Below are 15062 nucleotides of genomic sequence, written 5' to 3'. Positions count from 1 at the left end.
TGAAAAAATATAAGATTTATTAGCATTAAGAGACCGAAGGCTCGGGCTAACAAAACTGGTATTAATTCTATGATTTTTATTTTATAATTCAAGGAAAATTGTGTGTAATACGATGCTATACATGGTTTATCAGTATGGCTGAGAACCGGTTCTCATCCAGAGGATATTAATCGGTTTCAAAGCCTTACTGGAAAATTCTTATATTGGGTCTAATTTTTAATTTGAGATTAATAACAAAAAAATAGCCCGATTTAAAAAAAATATTTTAAACATCACAATAAAATAATATATTTATTGACTAATAACTTAAAACAAGGATGAGACTTCCGATATTTTTGTTGGTTGGAGCGCAGCTTACTTCTCCCACTTGGCGTAGGTTGGTCCGGGGTCCTTGACAGTCACAAAATCGAAGTCCAGTTTGGGGCCGATATGTTCTTTGTGGGGCTGAAAAATATACAATAGTTATTAATATACAGCATGACCTTTGAAAAAGTTTTTTTAAGCATCTGCAGCCTATATTTCTCAATAAAATATTAAAAGATTCATACCTATGTACTTGTTCTCTATAATTTTCTACATCAAAGAATATCAAAATATTTTTTTTACATCAATTAACAGCCGAGATTTTAAAGCCAAAGTTTGGAAAAAGTGCTTGAGAAACTGGATATTGCTAAATATTTCTTAGTTTTTTATTAGTATATTACTTTTTATCAACCAGTTAAAAAACAAATAAGAAAGAAGAGCAAGTTTACAATTGATACCTTTTTTATTGCATTAAAAAATGTTGGTTTTACATATAAAAAAATACTTTTAAAATTTTATTGAATGCATTTTTTCTAATAACCATTTACCCATAAACCTTATAATATCCCCTTCTTAACATGAATAAATTAACACCCACTTATACAAACTACTTAAAGACACATAAAAATCATTTAAATTGTTAAATAAACTGCGAACCAAAAAAATAGGCAAATCTGAATTTGCAGAATAGCAGCTTTAATATTCATTTAGGATGACTTTACTGTAAATATAAAATGTAGATGCATCTTTTGGTTACAAGTTTCCACCGTTAATTTTTTATTAATCAGCACCAATGAAGCACAAGATCTCAAAAACAGCATTTTGGGTAAAAACTGGTGAACCAAAAAGATATGCAAATCCAAAACAAATAAATGGAAAAATGATTTTTTGCACTTTTCTCCTGTTTTAAAGATTGATTCTAATAAATTCACAATTTTTAAAGGGATTTATGCATTAATTATTATGAAATGTAGTATAAGGTAGAAATTAATGATTTTTTAAAATAAGAAATTTTAGAAAAAAAGAAATTCGACCCCTATCACTCTAGAGGACAGTTGCTGACCTCCAGTCTTATGGATGAAGCTAATTACATATTAAAAATAATAATTATTCCCAAAAGTATACAAAAATGATTTTAAATGTGTTAAAAAATCCATTTTAAAATCTTGATTTTAAGGATGATGGCCTTTCAGATGCTCCTATGGGTAGTGATGGTGAGCCAAATGTTATCAAAGTGCATGACCATGATGACAACTTATATATTGAGCTATGGTCCAATTTTTGTATTCATAGCAGCCTCCAGCCGAGCAGTATTAAAAAAGAAAAAAATTGCAATTTTAATTACTCCTATGCATAAGGTAAATACTGTCGTTTTTAGAAGATGTTTATATTTCTTGTCATCAGGCTCCATTGGAGATTGCTATGACTACAAAAAATGGTACATAGGTTGATAGACAAGTTGTTGTAATGGGCATGTACTTAGATAACATTTGGCTCACTATCATCACCAATAGGAGCATCTGAAAGGACATCATCCTCAAAATCAAGATTTTGAAATGTTTTTTTTTAACACATTAAAAAGCATTTTTGTAAACTTTTCAGGGTAATTTTTATCTTTAACATGAATTAGGCTATATCCATTAAACTGGAGGTCAGCAACTGACCTCTAAAGTGATAAGGGTTGAATTTCTTTTTTACTAATATTTCTTATTTAAAAAAATCATTAATTTCTACCTTATACTACATTTCATAATAATTAATGCATAAATCCCTTAAAAAATTGTGAATTTATTAGAATCAATCTTTAAAACAGAAGAAAAGTGCAAAAAAATCGTTTTTCCATTGATTTGTTTTGGATTTGCATATCTTTTTGGTTCACCAGTTTTTACCTAATATGCTGTTTTTGAGATCTTATGCTTCATTGGTGCTGATAAATAAAAAATCAACGGTGGAAACTTGTAACAAAAAGATGCATCTACATATTATATTTACAGTAAATTCGTCCCAAATGAATAATGAAGCTGCCATTCTGAAAATTCGGATTTGCCTATTTTTTTGGTTCGCAGTTTATTTATTAAAAGTTTGTAGCTGTAACTTTTACGTTTTTTAACTTATTTTAATAAAATAAAAAGTGTTTGATTTCTGTTTATGTAAACTTTTAATTTGCTACTATTTTTTATAGGATTTCTTTCTGTAAAGGTGTTTTTGCAATTTACACTAATCTAAAAATGCCTTTTAGAGCAAGTGAAAAAAGTGCTTTCAGCATGAAATAAATTTCTTGGAAACATCTTTATATAAGTTTTATAAAAAGTATTGAAATTATGAGGAAAACACGTCATTTCACTTTAAAAAAACATTTTTCTTGAAAAGTTACTTTTTCCTCAGCCACTTTTTCAAAACTTTGGCTCTAAAAATCTCAGCTGTTAATTGATGTAAAAAAAATATTTTTATATCTACTTATGTGGAAATCTACAGAGAACAAGGACATATACATTTTTTGATAATTCATTGAGAAGTATGGGCTGCAGATGCTTAAAAAAACTTTTTCGAGGGTCATGCTGTAGATTCCGGGAACTATTAGGTATACACTGGATGGTATTTGAGAATCTTCACAAAAAAATTCAATCTTATTTCTTGAATAACAGCTATGCAAGTTAGTCCTTGACCGTCAGGGATCTACAGGGATAAGAAAAAAGTCGATAAATTGATGTACATCCCTAATGATAATACACAAAATTATCCCCTTTGAAGGTAACAATTAGTGGTGGATACGTTTGGACACTAAACTTAATGAACCAAAAAATTTAAATTCAATAAAAGTCCCCAAAGTTGTTAAACCAACGAATAAGAAAACGTTATCATAAAACCTTGGGGACAAGTGTAATAAACAGCCCAATGTCTCCTCCCTCCCTGTAGACCGTCAATTTTGTGTATCATCATTGGGGAAATACATCAATTTATCGGCCATTGTATTATCCCTTTAGATCACTGTCTGAAACCTAACTCGAGTATGGCAGTTGTCCTACTTTAATTAACCTCTATAGAAGCACCCAACAAACAGAAAAGCTAAGTGAGGATTAATATTTATTAATTTAATAGTTGACACCTTATTTTTTTGTTGACTTCACGCGAATTGTTTTACGGAGAACAAAATTACGGCTAATAATTTTAGAAAACTGATCTGAGTGTAAAAACATACCCAATCCAAAAAGTGGTGTTTTCTGTAAACTTGTCCAGCGGGTAGATTAGGGTTGTCTGACGCCCAGAAGTTAAGAGCCGCATTCTCGTCCACCAAAGTAGCGTAACAGAAGCCTAAACAGAAAATATAAAGTATTTTTCTAGTATGTATAAAGAAAACCGTTTAATATCCGCTAGATTTTCCGGTTGTGAGCCATTCTGAAAAATTCATGTATCATTATAGACAATTTTTTAGGTATGGAAAAATAAAAATCACAAAATCAATATCTACCAGTTTAGTTGGCCCCGAGGATTCTTATAATTTTTCAATTTACTACTTTGAAAAGCAGTAGGTATGTAATACAATGCGATACAAAATTTTAATACTTTAGACCAAAAAAAAATTAAATTCGACGAGAATCAGCTTAGATTAATAGATATAGCAACAGAAAAATCCCTAAACGTGTATCATTAAACTTTTTTTGGGATTTAAAAATATAGAAATAATAAAATCTTTTATAAAAGTAACAGTATCTCTATATGACAGTGTGTCTGTCTGTACCGAAGGGTCTCGTTAACTACTAAACTGATATGGTTCCTCTCTACAAGATAGCTTCTAATAGGTAATTGGAAGGATTATAACTATTTTGAGGGAGGGTATCACCAACCTTCCAAGAGAAATCGACCCAAGAGGAAAAAAATAACCACCCCCCCCCCCCACCCCCAATTTCAGTTTTACCTCTAGGGGTGTAGCCACTAGTTAAGAATAAAGCATGCATGGTAATTACTTGAGCCTGTTTATGAGCACAGGTATTTACCATAATCTTACTATTACTAATACAACAAAACGCCCCTTAAGAGGCATTGTCACAAAAGGGACTATACCAAAAAAAAACTTACCAGCCGCCGCCAGGAAGCCAAATACTTTTGGAAATCTGCGAATGTCACGCCTCCAGGATGCGTCAATTCCTGCGGGTATAAGGGCTGCAAAGCAGTAGGCGCTCTGGTAGGTTTCTGTGTACTAAAACAAGGATCTAAACTTATCAGGGATCTAAAGGGATAAGACAATGGCTGTTCGAGTCTTCAAAGTTGTTTAGTCAACGAATACGTTGGTAGGTTAAGGTTTCTGTATACTATTATCAAGGATAGTTATCTGGGATCTAAAGGGATAAGACAATGGCTGTTCGAGTCCTCAAAGTTGTTTAGTCAACGAATACGTTGGTAGGTTTCTGTGTACTAAAACAAGGATCTAAACTTATCAGGGATCTAAAGGGATAAGACAATGTCTGATGTAAATCCCCAAGGATAAAACACAAAATTACCCCTTCTATAGAATAAAATTAGTGGTTGAAACTTTTGAACTCTCAACCTAATAAATCATTTAATCAAAACTCACCAAAGTCCCAACCCATAGTTTTTACTCTTTAAGCTAGCGAAAAAGAAAACGTTATCATAAACCTTTGGGAACTAGTGTAAAAAACTGCCCATTGTCCCTAAAAAGAAATAGCCAAGTATATTTTTGTGAAAAAGATGGTTCTTATATTTTAAATAACTAGGTATTACCTTCTTAGCGAGCTCAAGAGCAGCCACGTAACCAACTCCAGCCATTACTGTAGGTGCGGTGAAATAGGTAAATCTGCAAACCAAACAGAATATTTTATCATTATTAAAAGGGATTCAAAGGGGCAAGAAAGGGGCAGAAAAATAGCCTTAAACCATCCTCGGACTTCAAACTTTTCTTAAAGGGAGAACGAAATCAAATTGGTAGTTAACGAGATCTTAAGCTTCAGACAAAAAACTATTATACTTTATATAATAGGATAGTATTAAATGGAGGAAGGATTTAAATTGCGCCGGGGAAAATTAATAAACAAGGAAGACAACATCCATAAGAAGCTAAGTGCCAAAAATTATGTAATGGACCAACGGACAATGTGAGTTATAGAGCAGATGTTTAGTTCTCATTATCAAAAAGTGGAACTATGCAAAAAAAACTCAAAGAAAATCACGAAACCTTGCATATGTGTCATAGTAATCTTCAATAGTAGCCGAGAAAATAGCATTTCCTCCCGTAGAGTTATAGACAGACTGACAAAGTGAATTAAAGAGAAGCATCGCTACTAGAAGGTAGTCTACTAAATTCTTCCCTCTTCTTGAGGAAACAAGGATGACAACATCCATAAAAGCGAACCACTGGACAAACAGACATTAACACTTGTTTAGTGTCAGAACTGAATAATCAGAATATAAATGTATAAGAGACGAAGCAAAATTGTAATTTTTTTTTGAAAAACTGCTAGATAGGTATAGGATAATGTTTATGAACATAATTACATTTTTAGGACTTGATTATAGAGTTTCTTCGCTTATAACATTATACTTTGTAGTCCCAGGAATCAATATACCAAAAAATCAGATTAATCAAAAAAGTAAAAAAATCAACATGTTTTAAATGGACGTACGGACGTTCTGGTTATGATTATAGAATTGCTACGCTTTCTAAATCGTACCTAACTACTAAAGGAATCACCATGCAAAGTTTGAAATCGATAGGACAATTTTAACAAGCCTAAATTAACGAAAAAAACTATCCGTGTGTGACGGCCGTACGGACGGATAAATCTTGTGCAGAATATACATCCTTAATCACAACAATAAAATAACCGTTCCTGAGGAGCCGAGCTTTGGCTTCGGTCAGATGTGTATGGTAGGCGATATCATTCAGGGCGAACGAGGCGCCACCCACAAAGCCAAGGTAAGCACCACACTTCAGCTTGTCACCAAAAGTTTTCTTTTGATCAAAGAAGTCCACTGAAAACATATAAAGAATAAGAGGTGAAAAAACAGGGATCTAAAGGGATAAGACTAAGTATGGACGATAAATTGATGTTCTTTTTCAATGATTATACACAAAATTACCCTTTCTTTACATTAAAACTAGTGGTTCAAACGTTTGAACACTTAACTTAATAAATCAATCAATAAATATTCAATTACAGTCCCCAAAGTTAATAAGCTAACGAATAAGAAACCGTTAATTAAAAATTTTTGTGACTAGTGTAATAAACAGCCCAATGTCCCCCCCCCCCCATTCTCCCTGCTTTGTACCTGTCTTAGGGATGGGTATGTCGACGCCAGCATCGCCAGCATCTATGCCCCTGAAAATCCTGTAGGGGACCAAAAACTTGTTTTCCTTAGTGCCAAATACCATTTTTCACCTGGAATTTTTAAAATATATCATTAACAATACCTAGAAGTGTAGGTCTGTTTATTCAGGGGTGTATATTCTGCACAAGATTAATTTTATTTACCCGGCTTCAAAATATTAAATTCCGACCCCCCCCCCCCTAATTTTTATCCTAAGAAGAGAAAAAATAGATAAATATTTGCAATTCTCCTTATTTTTCCCCCCTCCCTCATTATTTGAATTTTTTCCCCCGAAAAAGTAAAAAATGAAAATAATTCCCCCACCCCTCCCCTTTGGCAGGGGATCCCATGGACAGAATATACACCCCTCGCTATATCTAATAAAATTCATACTTATCTAAAAAGAACTTTTCATAAACGACATTACCTTGTCTCTTTGCTATAAAGGTTTCGTACCGTTAATGAATTGTTCTTTTTAAAGTTTTAAGACATATCCAATACATAAAGTGGGAGGTAGGTTGTGCTAAAAAAGGATAAAAAAAAGGCTTAAAACAGTAGTAGAACGATAATGTTCACTAAATATTTTTCACTAATATTTTGGTCTACAGTGAATAATATCGTACTACTTTTGGTTTTTAAGCCTTAAAACTCACACTATTACGGAATTTTAGCACAACCTACCTCCCCCTTTTTTATTACTATTAAAATCACAGGTACTTTATTTGTGGGCCAACATAGGGCACCTTTTTATATCTTCAATCAATTCTGTTATTTTAGTTTACTGGCAAAAAGTGCTAAATCACCATCAAATCTTTCAATAAATTAAAAAAACTAGTGTAGGGCCGGATATCCAGCCGGATATCCGGCAATTTTCAATATCCGGCTGGATACCAGATATTAGAACTTTCAGGATACCGGATGTTCAGCTTATTTATAATGCCTGATATCCGGCAATCTAAAACATAAAATAGTCGATGGAGTATTTGTTTTTGTTAGATTTTTTAAATATTTTAAATCAGTACATAATTAAATTGTGTAAATTTATCAGATCATCATTTAAAATCATAAATACATTATTGTAAATAATAATATCTAGGAAGACTATTCATCTGGGCTCGGCAGTCGTATATAAGCCTCAAAATTAAAGCTCCTAGTGACAAAATCTTTTTTCGGAAAGATGGTTTGTCTGTTTAAGAACAGGTTTAAACATCTAGCTGAATTTTTAAATTATAATATATGACACTTTCACTGAGGCTTACACGCGGCTGACGCGCAGCTGCCGAGCCCTGCTTTTTGTGTTACTCAACACGATGTTATGTGATTATATCCATAGTCCACAAGAGAGGTTTGTCTGTTTCTATAACAATCTCCTAAAAATAAAAAACAAGGATAACAATGTAAATAAAGGTGAAGCTCGTTAAATCAAAAGGTCTGACAAACGAACATTATCAAAAGTGGCCGCACAGTGGTCTATTTTGGCCTTTTGGTGGACATTTCACCTACCTCTACTCAAAGTCAATTTTCTCAGCTTGTAGTTGATAGAATCGTTCAAAATAAAAAGTGTGCGCCTTATTATTACCTAATACAACTCGTATATGCATCTAGAGAAGAAAAACAAAAGCCAACTGGCCTAGAAAATACTTTGAAACTTAGCTAAAATTTCATATTTTTAAAAATTTTTCTAAAGTCCTAGAGAGCCTAAATTCGATGTTTTAAAGCAAAAAAACATTTAAAAACCTTGAAGCATGAATAATTATTACTGTAGAAATGATTATATAAAGGTAAATGATCTATCACCAAACTTTGTGCAACATACATTTGATACAACTAATTGAAGTTTCTTCACCCTTATTTTACGAAGTTATTTTCTCTTAGATAATTAATAATACTTAATGTAATCTAGTAATAAAAAACAAGGATAGGTTACTGGCAAAAATTATTTTATTTTATTGGAAAGGAATTTATCTAAAAATGTTGTTTTTGTGGTAACCCAAGTTGTTGCTTCTTATCACGAAATAAATACACAGGGATATGTTACTTGAAGACAATCTTTTTGGCTCCAAAAGAAAGTTTCATACAGCATGCAATTGCAACGAGGAAGGGGACATACGACCGTAAATTACACTGGTACCCAAAGTTTTATAAACACGTTATCTTGTTTGTTGGCCCAAAAACTTAGGTATTATTGAAATTGATTGGTTGGTTTCAAACTAGAAGTGTCCAATTTTTTTTACCAATAATAAAAGGGATGATTTTGTTCATCATTATTAGGAATGGATATCATTATTAATTAACCATCCATTGCCTAATCCCTTTAGATTAATCATTCAATAGTACTTAAATGGGAAGGAAAATGATTAAATTCGATAACTGAAAAGTCTAAGGCTTTGTTCCTTAGATGCCATATCTTTGACGAAAATAAAATTTCCAGATGGTTTTAGTCTAGCATTAGATATACTATTACTTGAATGTTACACCAGATTTTTATGTTCTCAAAAAAAAGGGAAACTCGCAGTAGACTAAAATAACTATACCCCCATCCCCCTCCTTTACCCCATCCCATCTCCTACTCGATAAATGAACTGGTAAATAAACGAGTTCCATGTTAGCAAGGGAAACTCTCAGCGGACTAAAATAACATGACCCCCTAATCCACCTCATTTACCGCATCCCATCTCCTACTCGATAAATGTACTAGCCAATAAACGAGAGACATGATAGCAAGCTAAATTGACAATAATTTTTCCCCTGTCATAATATCCACGTATATTCTATATCCATTAGTCTATCATGGACCCGAGGCTATAGCATAAAGGGTAATGCGTTTGCTAGTTTTTATTTTGTGTAAAATGTAATCATACTAGAGACGTTAAAAAAGGCTGCAGCTTTGTTAGGCACGTTACTTTTAGAGTATGGGCATTGCATTGGCCCTTAAATTGATAAATGTAACTAGACATTTTTTATTGATATTATACCTACTAGTTTAACAAAAATCAAATTATTGTTCAAAAATCTGTTTTAGATATCTTACATAACAAAGACACAAATTTAAACATTAATGTTATTATGTTATTGAGAAGAAATAAGTTAAAATGCATTTAAGATTAAAATTAACAAAGAATAAAAAAAAAATTTTTTTCATCTATTGCAATTTTAGAGTTTACCCTATAAAGTTAAAGTTAAAATTTGAAATAAACCGGGCCCCGTAACAACCTAAACTAAACATCAAACTATAACATTATACCTGTATATTAAGAATATTATATGGTTTGGTATGTTACGGGGCCCGGTTTTTGGTCAAAAACTTAAAAAACTTAAAATTATTGCCAAAATTTATTGCAAAACTATTTAGGAAATGACATACAATTTTTTTAAAAACAACTATAAAATTGATGAAAAAAGTAAAAAATAAATCTAAAACCCCAGTTTCCTAATATATCATGTAATATTTAAATAAAAATAGGTGAAAAAACTTCATTGTATCAATGCAACACTGAAAAAAAATATTTTTTCCAAAGACGGTGAAAATTCAAAAGGTAAAATTCATGACGTGAAAATAATCATGAACCTTCATGTTTCAAAGTTCATAATTCATCAACCAGTAGTTGAAAAGACAAAAACTCTTCGGTTTTATATGAGATAGGGTATATATTTTCAAAATAAATGATTAATTTTGAGGAATTCCAATGTTGATTTTTGGCGAAATGTCCGGCCTTAGACCACTGTGGGCCGATATTTTAGATAGGTATGTTTTTCCAGTATGGCTTTAAAATCGATTAGTATCCACTAGATTATAACCGGTTCTCAGCCATACTTAGAATTATCTATAGCATCGCAATACAGACATTTTTCCACGATTATTAAAATAAAAATCATAAAATTAATACTAGTATTGTTAGCGTAGGCCTAACAAAACTGATTTTAATCTTATAATTTTTCATTTTTATATCCACGGAAAACTGCCTATAATATGTTGCGATAAATAACTATCTTCTTTTACGTTGGATTGGAATAATTGTCTAACCTTTGAAGCAAATGCATTTGAAGTAGATACAAGAGCACCAAATTTCAGCTCGTCTTCATTTAAATTCCATTTCAGACCTATTACAAAAATATGATCATTTTTATGAAAACATTCCCAAAATAAATGTAAAATCATAAAATTAAAAACAACTAATATGATTTAAAAGAATCTGTTATTTGAACACAAGATACAAAGTTTTTTTTGGTCTAATTCTGGTTTCTAGCATTTTTTTAAATATAAATTTTTTCACAAACTAAAAGGTATCAATATAATGTTAAAATGAAATAGCATTAAAAAATGGAAATTTTGCTGCAAAACCAATAAAATGTAAAAGTATTGATGTAATTTATGAATGGATGGATATAGATAGTTAGATAGATACATAGATAGATAGATACACTACCTGTAGAAGTGACTATAGTTGGGCCAGCTAGAGGTATTAACCCACAATGCAAGGAGTCCAAAACTTCATATAGATAGATGGATAGGTAGATAGATAGATAGATACATACATACATAGATAGATACACTACCTGTAGAAGTGACTATAGTGGGGCCAGCTAGAGGTATTAACCCACAATGCAAGGAGTCCAAAACTTCTGCCTCTGATTTTCCAGGTACAAGTAACACTTCCTGAAAATATTTCATATTTAAAAATCGGAGCCAAATATATATTTATTGATTTATTAAATAGACACACAAATATAAGAATTATAAGATTAAAACCAGTTTTGTTAGACCCGGGTACAAAACTGGTAGATATTAATCCTTTAATTTCTATTTTTTTTATTCGTTGAAAATTGTCTGTAATACTATGCTATACACGATTTCATAGTATAGCTGAGAACCGGCTCTAATCCAGCGGTTATTAATCGGTTTAGAAGCCATACTTTAAATCATTTTATAAGGCAGAAGAAAACAGGCCAAGATACGCAAAATTTAAAAGGCTAACCTCAGGCAAATGTATACTATGTTTGCCGGGCTGTAACAACCAGGATATCGACTGCGAGTTGATCAGGTACAGGGGGATACTTCCAAGATATTCTTCACCTTTAATACAAGTCAATTTAAGCAAATACAATCAAATGTTAGCGAAACATGTTTTATCCCAAGGATAAATGGAAAAATCAATAGAGTTGCTTAGAACCCCCACCCCCCCTAATGCATTTAGTTGATTCTAGTTTCCTTTGATTATATACAATACTAGCGGCTACGCCCCTAGAAGCCTCTAGGGGTACATAAGGTGGGAGGGGTAAAAGTCGACCTCATTTCATTTTAAATTTGAGTTTCAAAAAGGTAAAAAAAAAATTAAGGGGGGGGGGAGGGCCCAGGGGGTGAAAATAGTAAAAATAGTTTAAAACCTTCCCAAGACCTACAAGAAGCTTCACTGTAAAGGAGAACAATATCGGTTCAGCGGTTAGCTAGATCCTTCGGGACAGACAAAAAACGCTTACTACTTTATATAATAGGATAAATATCTATGGCTCAATAAAATCAACCAAGGTACGCTCAGCTGACGATCTCACTACACTTTATTTATTAGCCCCCCCCCCCCCTCAATATTAGCCAAGGTTTCTCATGAAGGAAATACACCGCTGAATTTATTGCTAGCATATAAAACAAAAGAAAACTGTACAAAATGTGTTAATTTACCAAAAAACAATGTTTGAATATTTGCCATAATTTGATCCAGTCTTCCAGAATTTTCTACATACGCATACACAACACTAATATCTTGTCCGCTAGTTGTTGCGGTTCCCGAGATTTGTCCGCTAGTTGTTGTAGATGTTCTTCCATAGATACGTTTGCCTACCTCATCTAAACACTAACAAGATTTTAGGCTTGGGTACCAACAGGGATACAGGGATTGAACAATGGACGATACATTAAGCAGGGAGGGAGTGGACACTAGGTTGTACATTACACTAGTCCCCAAAGTTTTATAATAACGTTTTCTTATCCGTTGACTTATCAACTTCAGGGACTTTTAATGAATTTTGATTGGTTGGTTCTTCAAGATGAGTGTTTAAACGTTTCAACCAATAATTGTGATCTACAAAAGGGGTAATTTTGTGTCTTGGGGATGAACATCAATTTATCGGCCATTATCTTATCCATTTACATCCAAAGTGTGAAAATGAATTTCCAGCTGGTTAATGATTGTGTTTTTTAAAAAGTGTTGGTTTCTTAATAGTAAGAGGTATCTTAAGAAGAATAAACAGCAGTATAACTTAAACAGCAACCGATATAACCACATATCCTTAATAGCGTTACAAACTGACAAATTGAATGAAAGGTTGCCTCGCTATTAAAAAATTAAAGTAGGTACCTTTGTAAAATCTGTTCTGTCTTGGTCCATAGTTTCTATTACTTCAGCCCCCATCCTCTTAAAACAATGGGTACTTTAATTTTTGTCTTTTTTAGTTTTGCCAAAACCAAGTTGGGTGGGGGGGGGGGGGGGGGGAATTTATGACAACACGAGGGCTGTTATTTTATGTATATACAACCATCCAAAGACTTGAATCAAAAACAAAATAGCATAAAACCTTCCGGAACCTATGTAAAGCCTCCTACAGTGGAAAACTCAATCTGTTCAGTAGATATTTAAATCCTAAGCTACAGACAAACATTACTACTTTGTTACTTTGTATAATAAAATTTCAAAGAAGTAAAGAGTCAAAGTAAAATACCTATAGAAGTAGATATGCTACCTAAGCAAATTGTAAATACCTTGAAATATTCGATGTTTTCTATGTCTGCCGAATCAAAATCTCCTGTTATCAAGTCAGGCACTTCTTTTTCTTAAAAAAACGTACATTTCAATGCATTTTTCTAAAAATGTGCGAAGGCTCAGTCTAACAATCTTTAACAATCTGACTATACAATGGTTCCCAAAGTTTTGAGATACAATCTCATTCTTTGGCTTTAAAACTTTGGGGGACTTTATAATAACTCTGGATTGGTAAAAACTAGCATTCAAACTTTTCCACCATTAAATTAAACTGGAGGCTCGTTTTGTTTATCATAATTGAGGGTAATATCATTATGAACCTCATAACTTAAAACATTTCTAAATTTCTTCAGCTAGCAAATTTATGTTCTTTCGTAGCGACTCGGCAGTGTTTATATTTCCGGCGCTATTGAAGATCTTCAAGGACCCAATTGAAGGTCAGCGCAAGGTCCCCTCCCCACTCCGTTAGTAGTTACATATAAAGCTCGTGCATCCTTTATTTAATGTCAAGAAAATAAAACATTTGAGTACCTACCTATGGAATACTGTGAGTTGTTGATGAGCTTGGCCCAGATACTTGTCCCCCCATCTACAGTCACTTTCATACTACTACCAGTCCATAATCTAATAACATAACAAGGATGACAACATCCATAAAAGCGAAGATCTGAAACGGAGTACAAACGAACATTAACCTTGTAGAGTGTCAGAACTTGTCTTGACAAAATTGTACATATTTAAATCGATAGGACAATTCTAACATGTCTAAATTAACGCGACAAGAGCTAACCATTACTAAAGTACGGGTGGACCTACTCTAATTATAGAAAAGCTTTGCGTTTAAAAATGGATAACTATGTATAGAATACGTGGATATTGTAAGAGATTATCGCAGTCCCCGATAAAATGTTTCTCCAAGCTGGCTAATACAACGATGCCCAGAGCTTGATCTTTAAATCATTTTGGCGCGCCCCGATCTAAACCACCACTAAAATGATTTAAAGATCAAGCTCAGGCTAACAAAACAGGTATTAACATTATGATTTATATTTTATTAATCTTAGTAAATAATCTATAATACGATATATTACATGATTTTTCAGTATAGCTAAGAACCGGTACTAATCCAGCGGATATTAATCGGTTACGAAGCCATACCTGGAATACGCGACTTACCTTACTGCTAAAGCAGAGTCAAGGATTGGTTGGTTCAACAGAATAAAACAATATTTATTATTTTGTTCATCCTGTGTTCTATAAGAATATGGCCACCAATTCTTTATTTCGTTCATTTTATAATCTGAAATTTGCATTATGTTCAATATTTAGGTAATCATGGGTTATTGTCATGTCAGGGATCTAAAAGGATAAGACAATGGACGATAAATTAGTGCATATTCCCAATGATGATACATAAAATTACACCGTCTTTTGATCTCAGTTAATGGTTGAAAAGTTTGGACACTCAAATGAATGAACCAACTAAACAAAATCCAATTAAGTTAACGAATAAAAAACATTATTATACGACTTTAGGGACTAGCACCCAGTGTCCCCACCCTCCCTACGTCATTGTTAATTATATACATGCATATATACTGGTCCCCAAAGTTCTTCATTACCAAATTAATCTGGCATGTAGGGGGTATATATGATAAAATCAAATTGTGGGTGTCTTAT

The 15062-nt window shown here is 32.7% G+C and overlaps 2 protein-coding genes across 3 annotated transcripts; both read right to left on the bottom strand.

Moving 5' to 3' along the window:
• Nucleotides 1-272: 272 nt before the first annotated feature.
• On the bottom strand, nucleotides 273-6734 carry LOC145330264 (uncharacterized). The gene is made up of 6 exons (XM_080174892.1): nucleotides 6589-6734; nucleotides 6153-6291; nucleotides 5044-5119; nucleotides 4381-4501; nucleotides 3503-3615; nucleotides 273-444 (listed from the first exon to the last, which is right to left on the bottom strand). The coding sequence occupies exons 1-6, from the start codon at nucleotides 6689-6691 to the stop codon at nucleotides 355-357; spliced, it is 642 nt and encodes a 213-aa protein (XP_080031018.1). The 5' UTR covers nucleotides 6692-6734; the 3' UTR covers nucleotides 273-354.
• LOC145330261 (thiamine pyrophosphokinase 1) lies at nucleotides 6699-14989 on the bottom strand. Of its 2 annotated transcripts, XR_013883342.1 has the most exons (10): nucleotides 14559-14989; nucleotides 13918-14006; nucleotides 13382-13452; nucleotides 12981-13037; nucleotides 12305-12476; nucleotides 11604-11701; nucleotides 11185-11284; nucleotides 10652-10728; nucleotides 7309-7997; nucleotides 6699-7150 (listed from the first exon to the last, which is right to left on the bottom strand). XR_013883342.1 is itself a non-coding variant. In XM_080174888.1 (9 exons), exons 1-9 carry the CDS (start codon nucleotides 14693-14695, stop codon nucleotides 7941-7943), a joined length of 858 nt encoding a protein of 285 aa, XP_080031014.1. In that variant the 5' UTR covers nucleotides 14696-14989; the 3' UTR covers nucleotides 6699-7940. The 2 variants fall into 2 exon arrangements, 1 of the variants encoding a protein (XP_080031014.1); XM_080174888.1 differs by having other exon boundaries at nucleotides 6699-7997.
• Nucleotides 14990-15062: the final 73 nt, after the last annotated feature.

Source organism: Acartia tonsa, chromosome 10 (genome assembly GCF_053477335.1).
Source record: "Acartia tonsa isolate MP-2025a chromosome 10, ASM5347733v1, whole genome shotgun sequence".
In the NCBI taxonomy this organism is placed as follows: Eukaryota; Metazoa; Arthropoda; class Copepoda; order Calanoida; family Acartiidae; genus Acartia; species Acartia tonsa.
The sequence above is the reverse complement of the archived record's forward strand: the minus strand, read 5'-3'. Positions and strand labels throughout refer to the sequence as shown.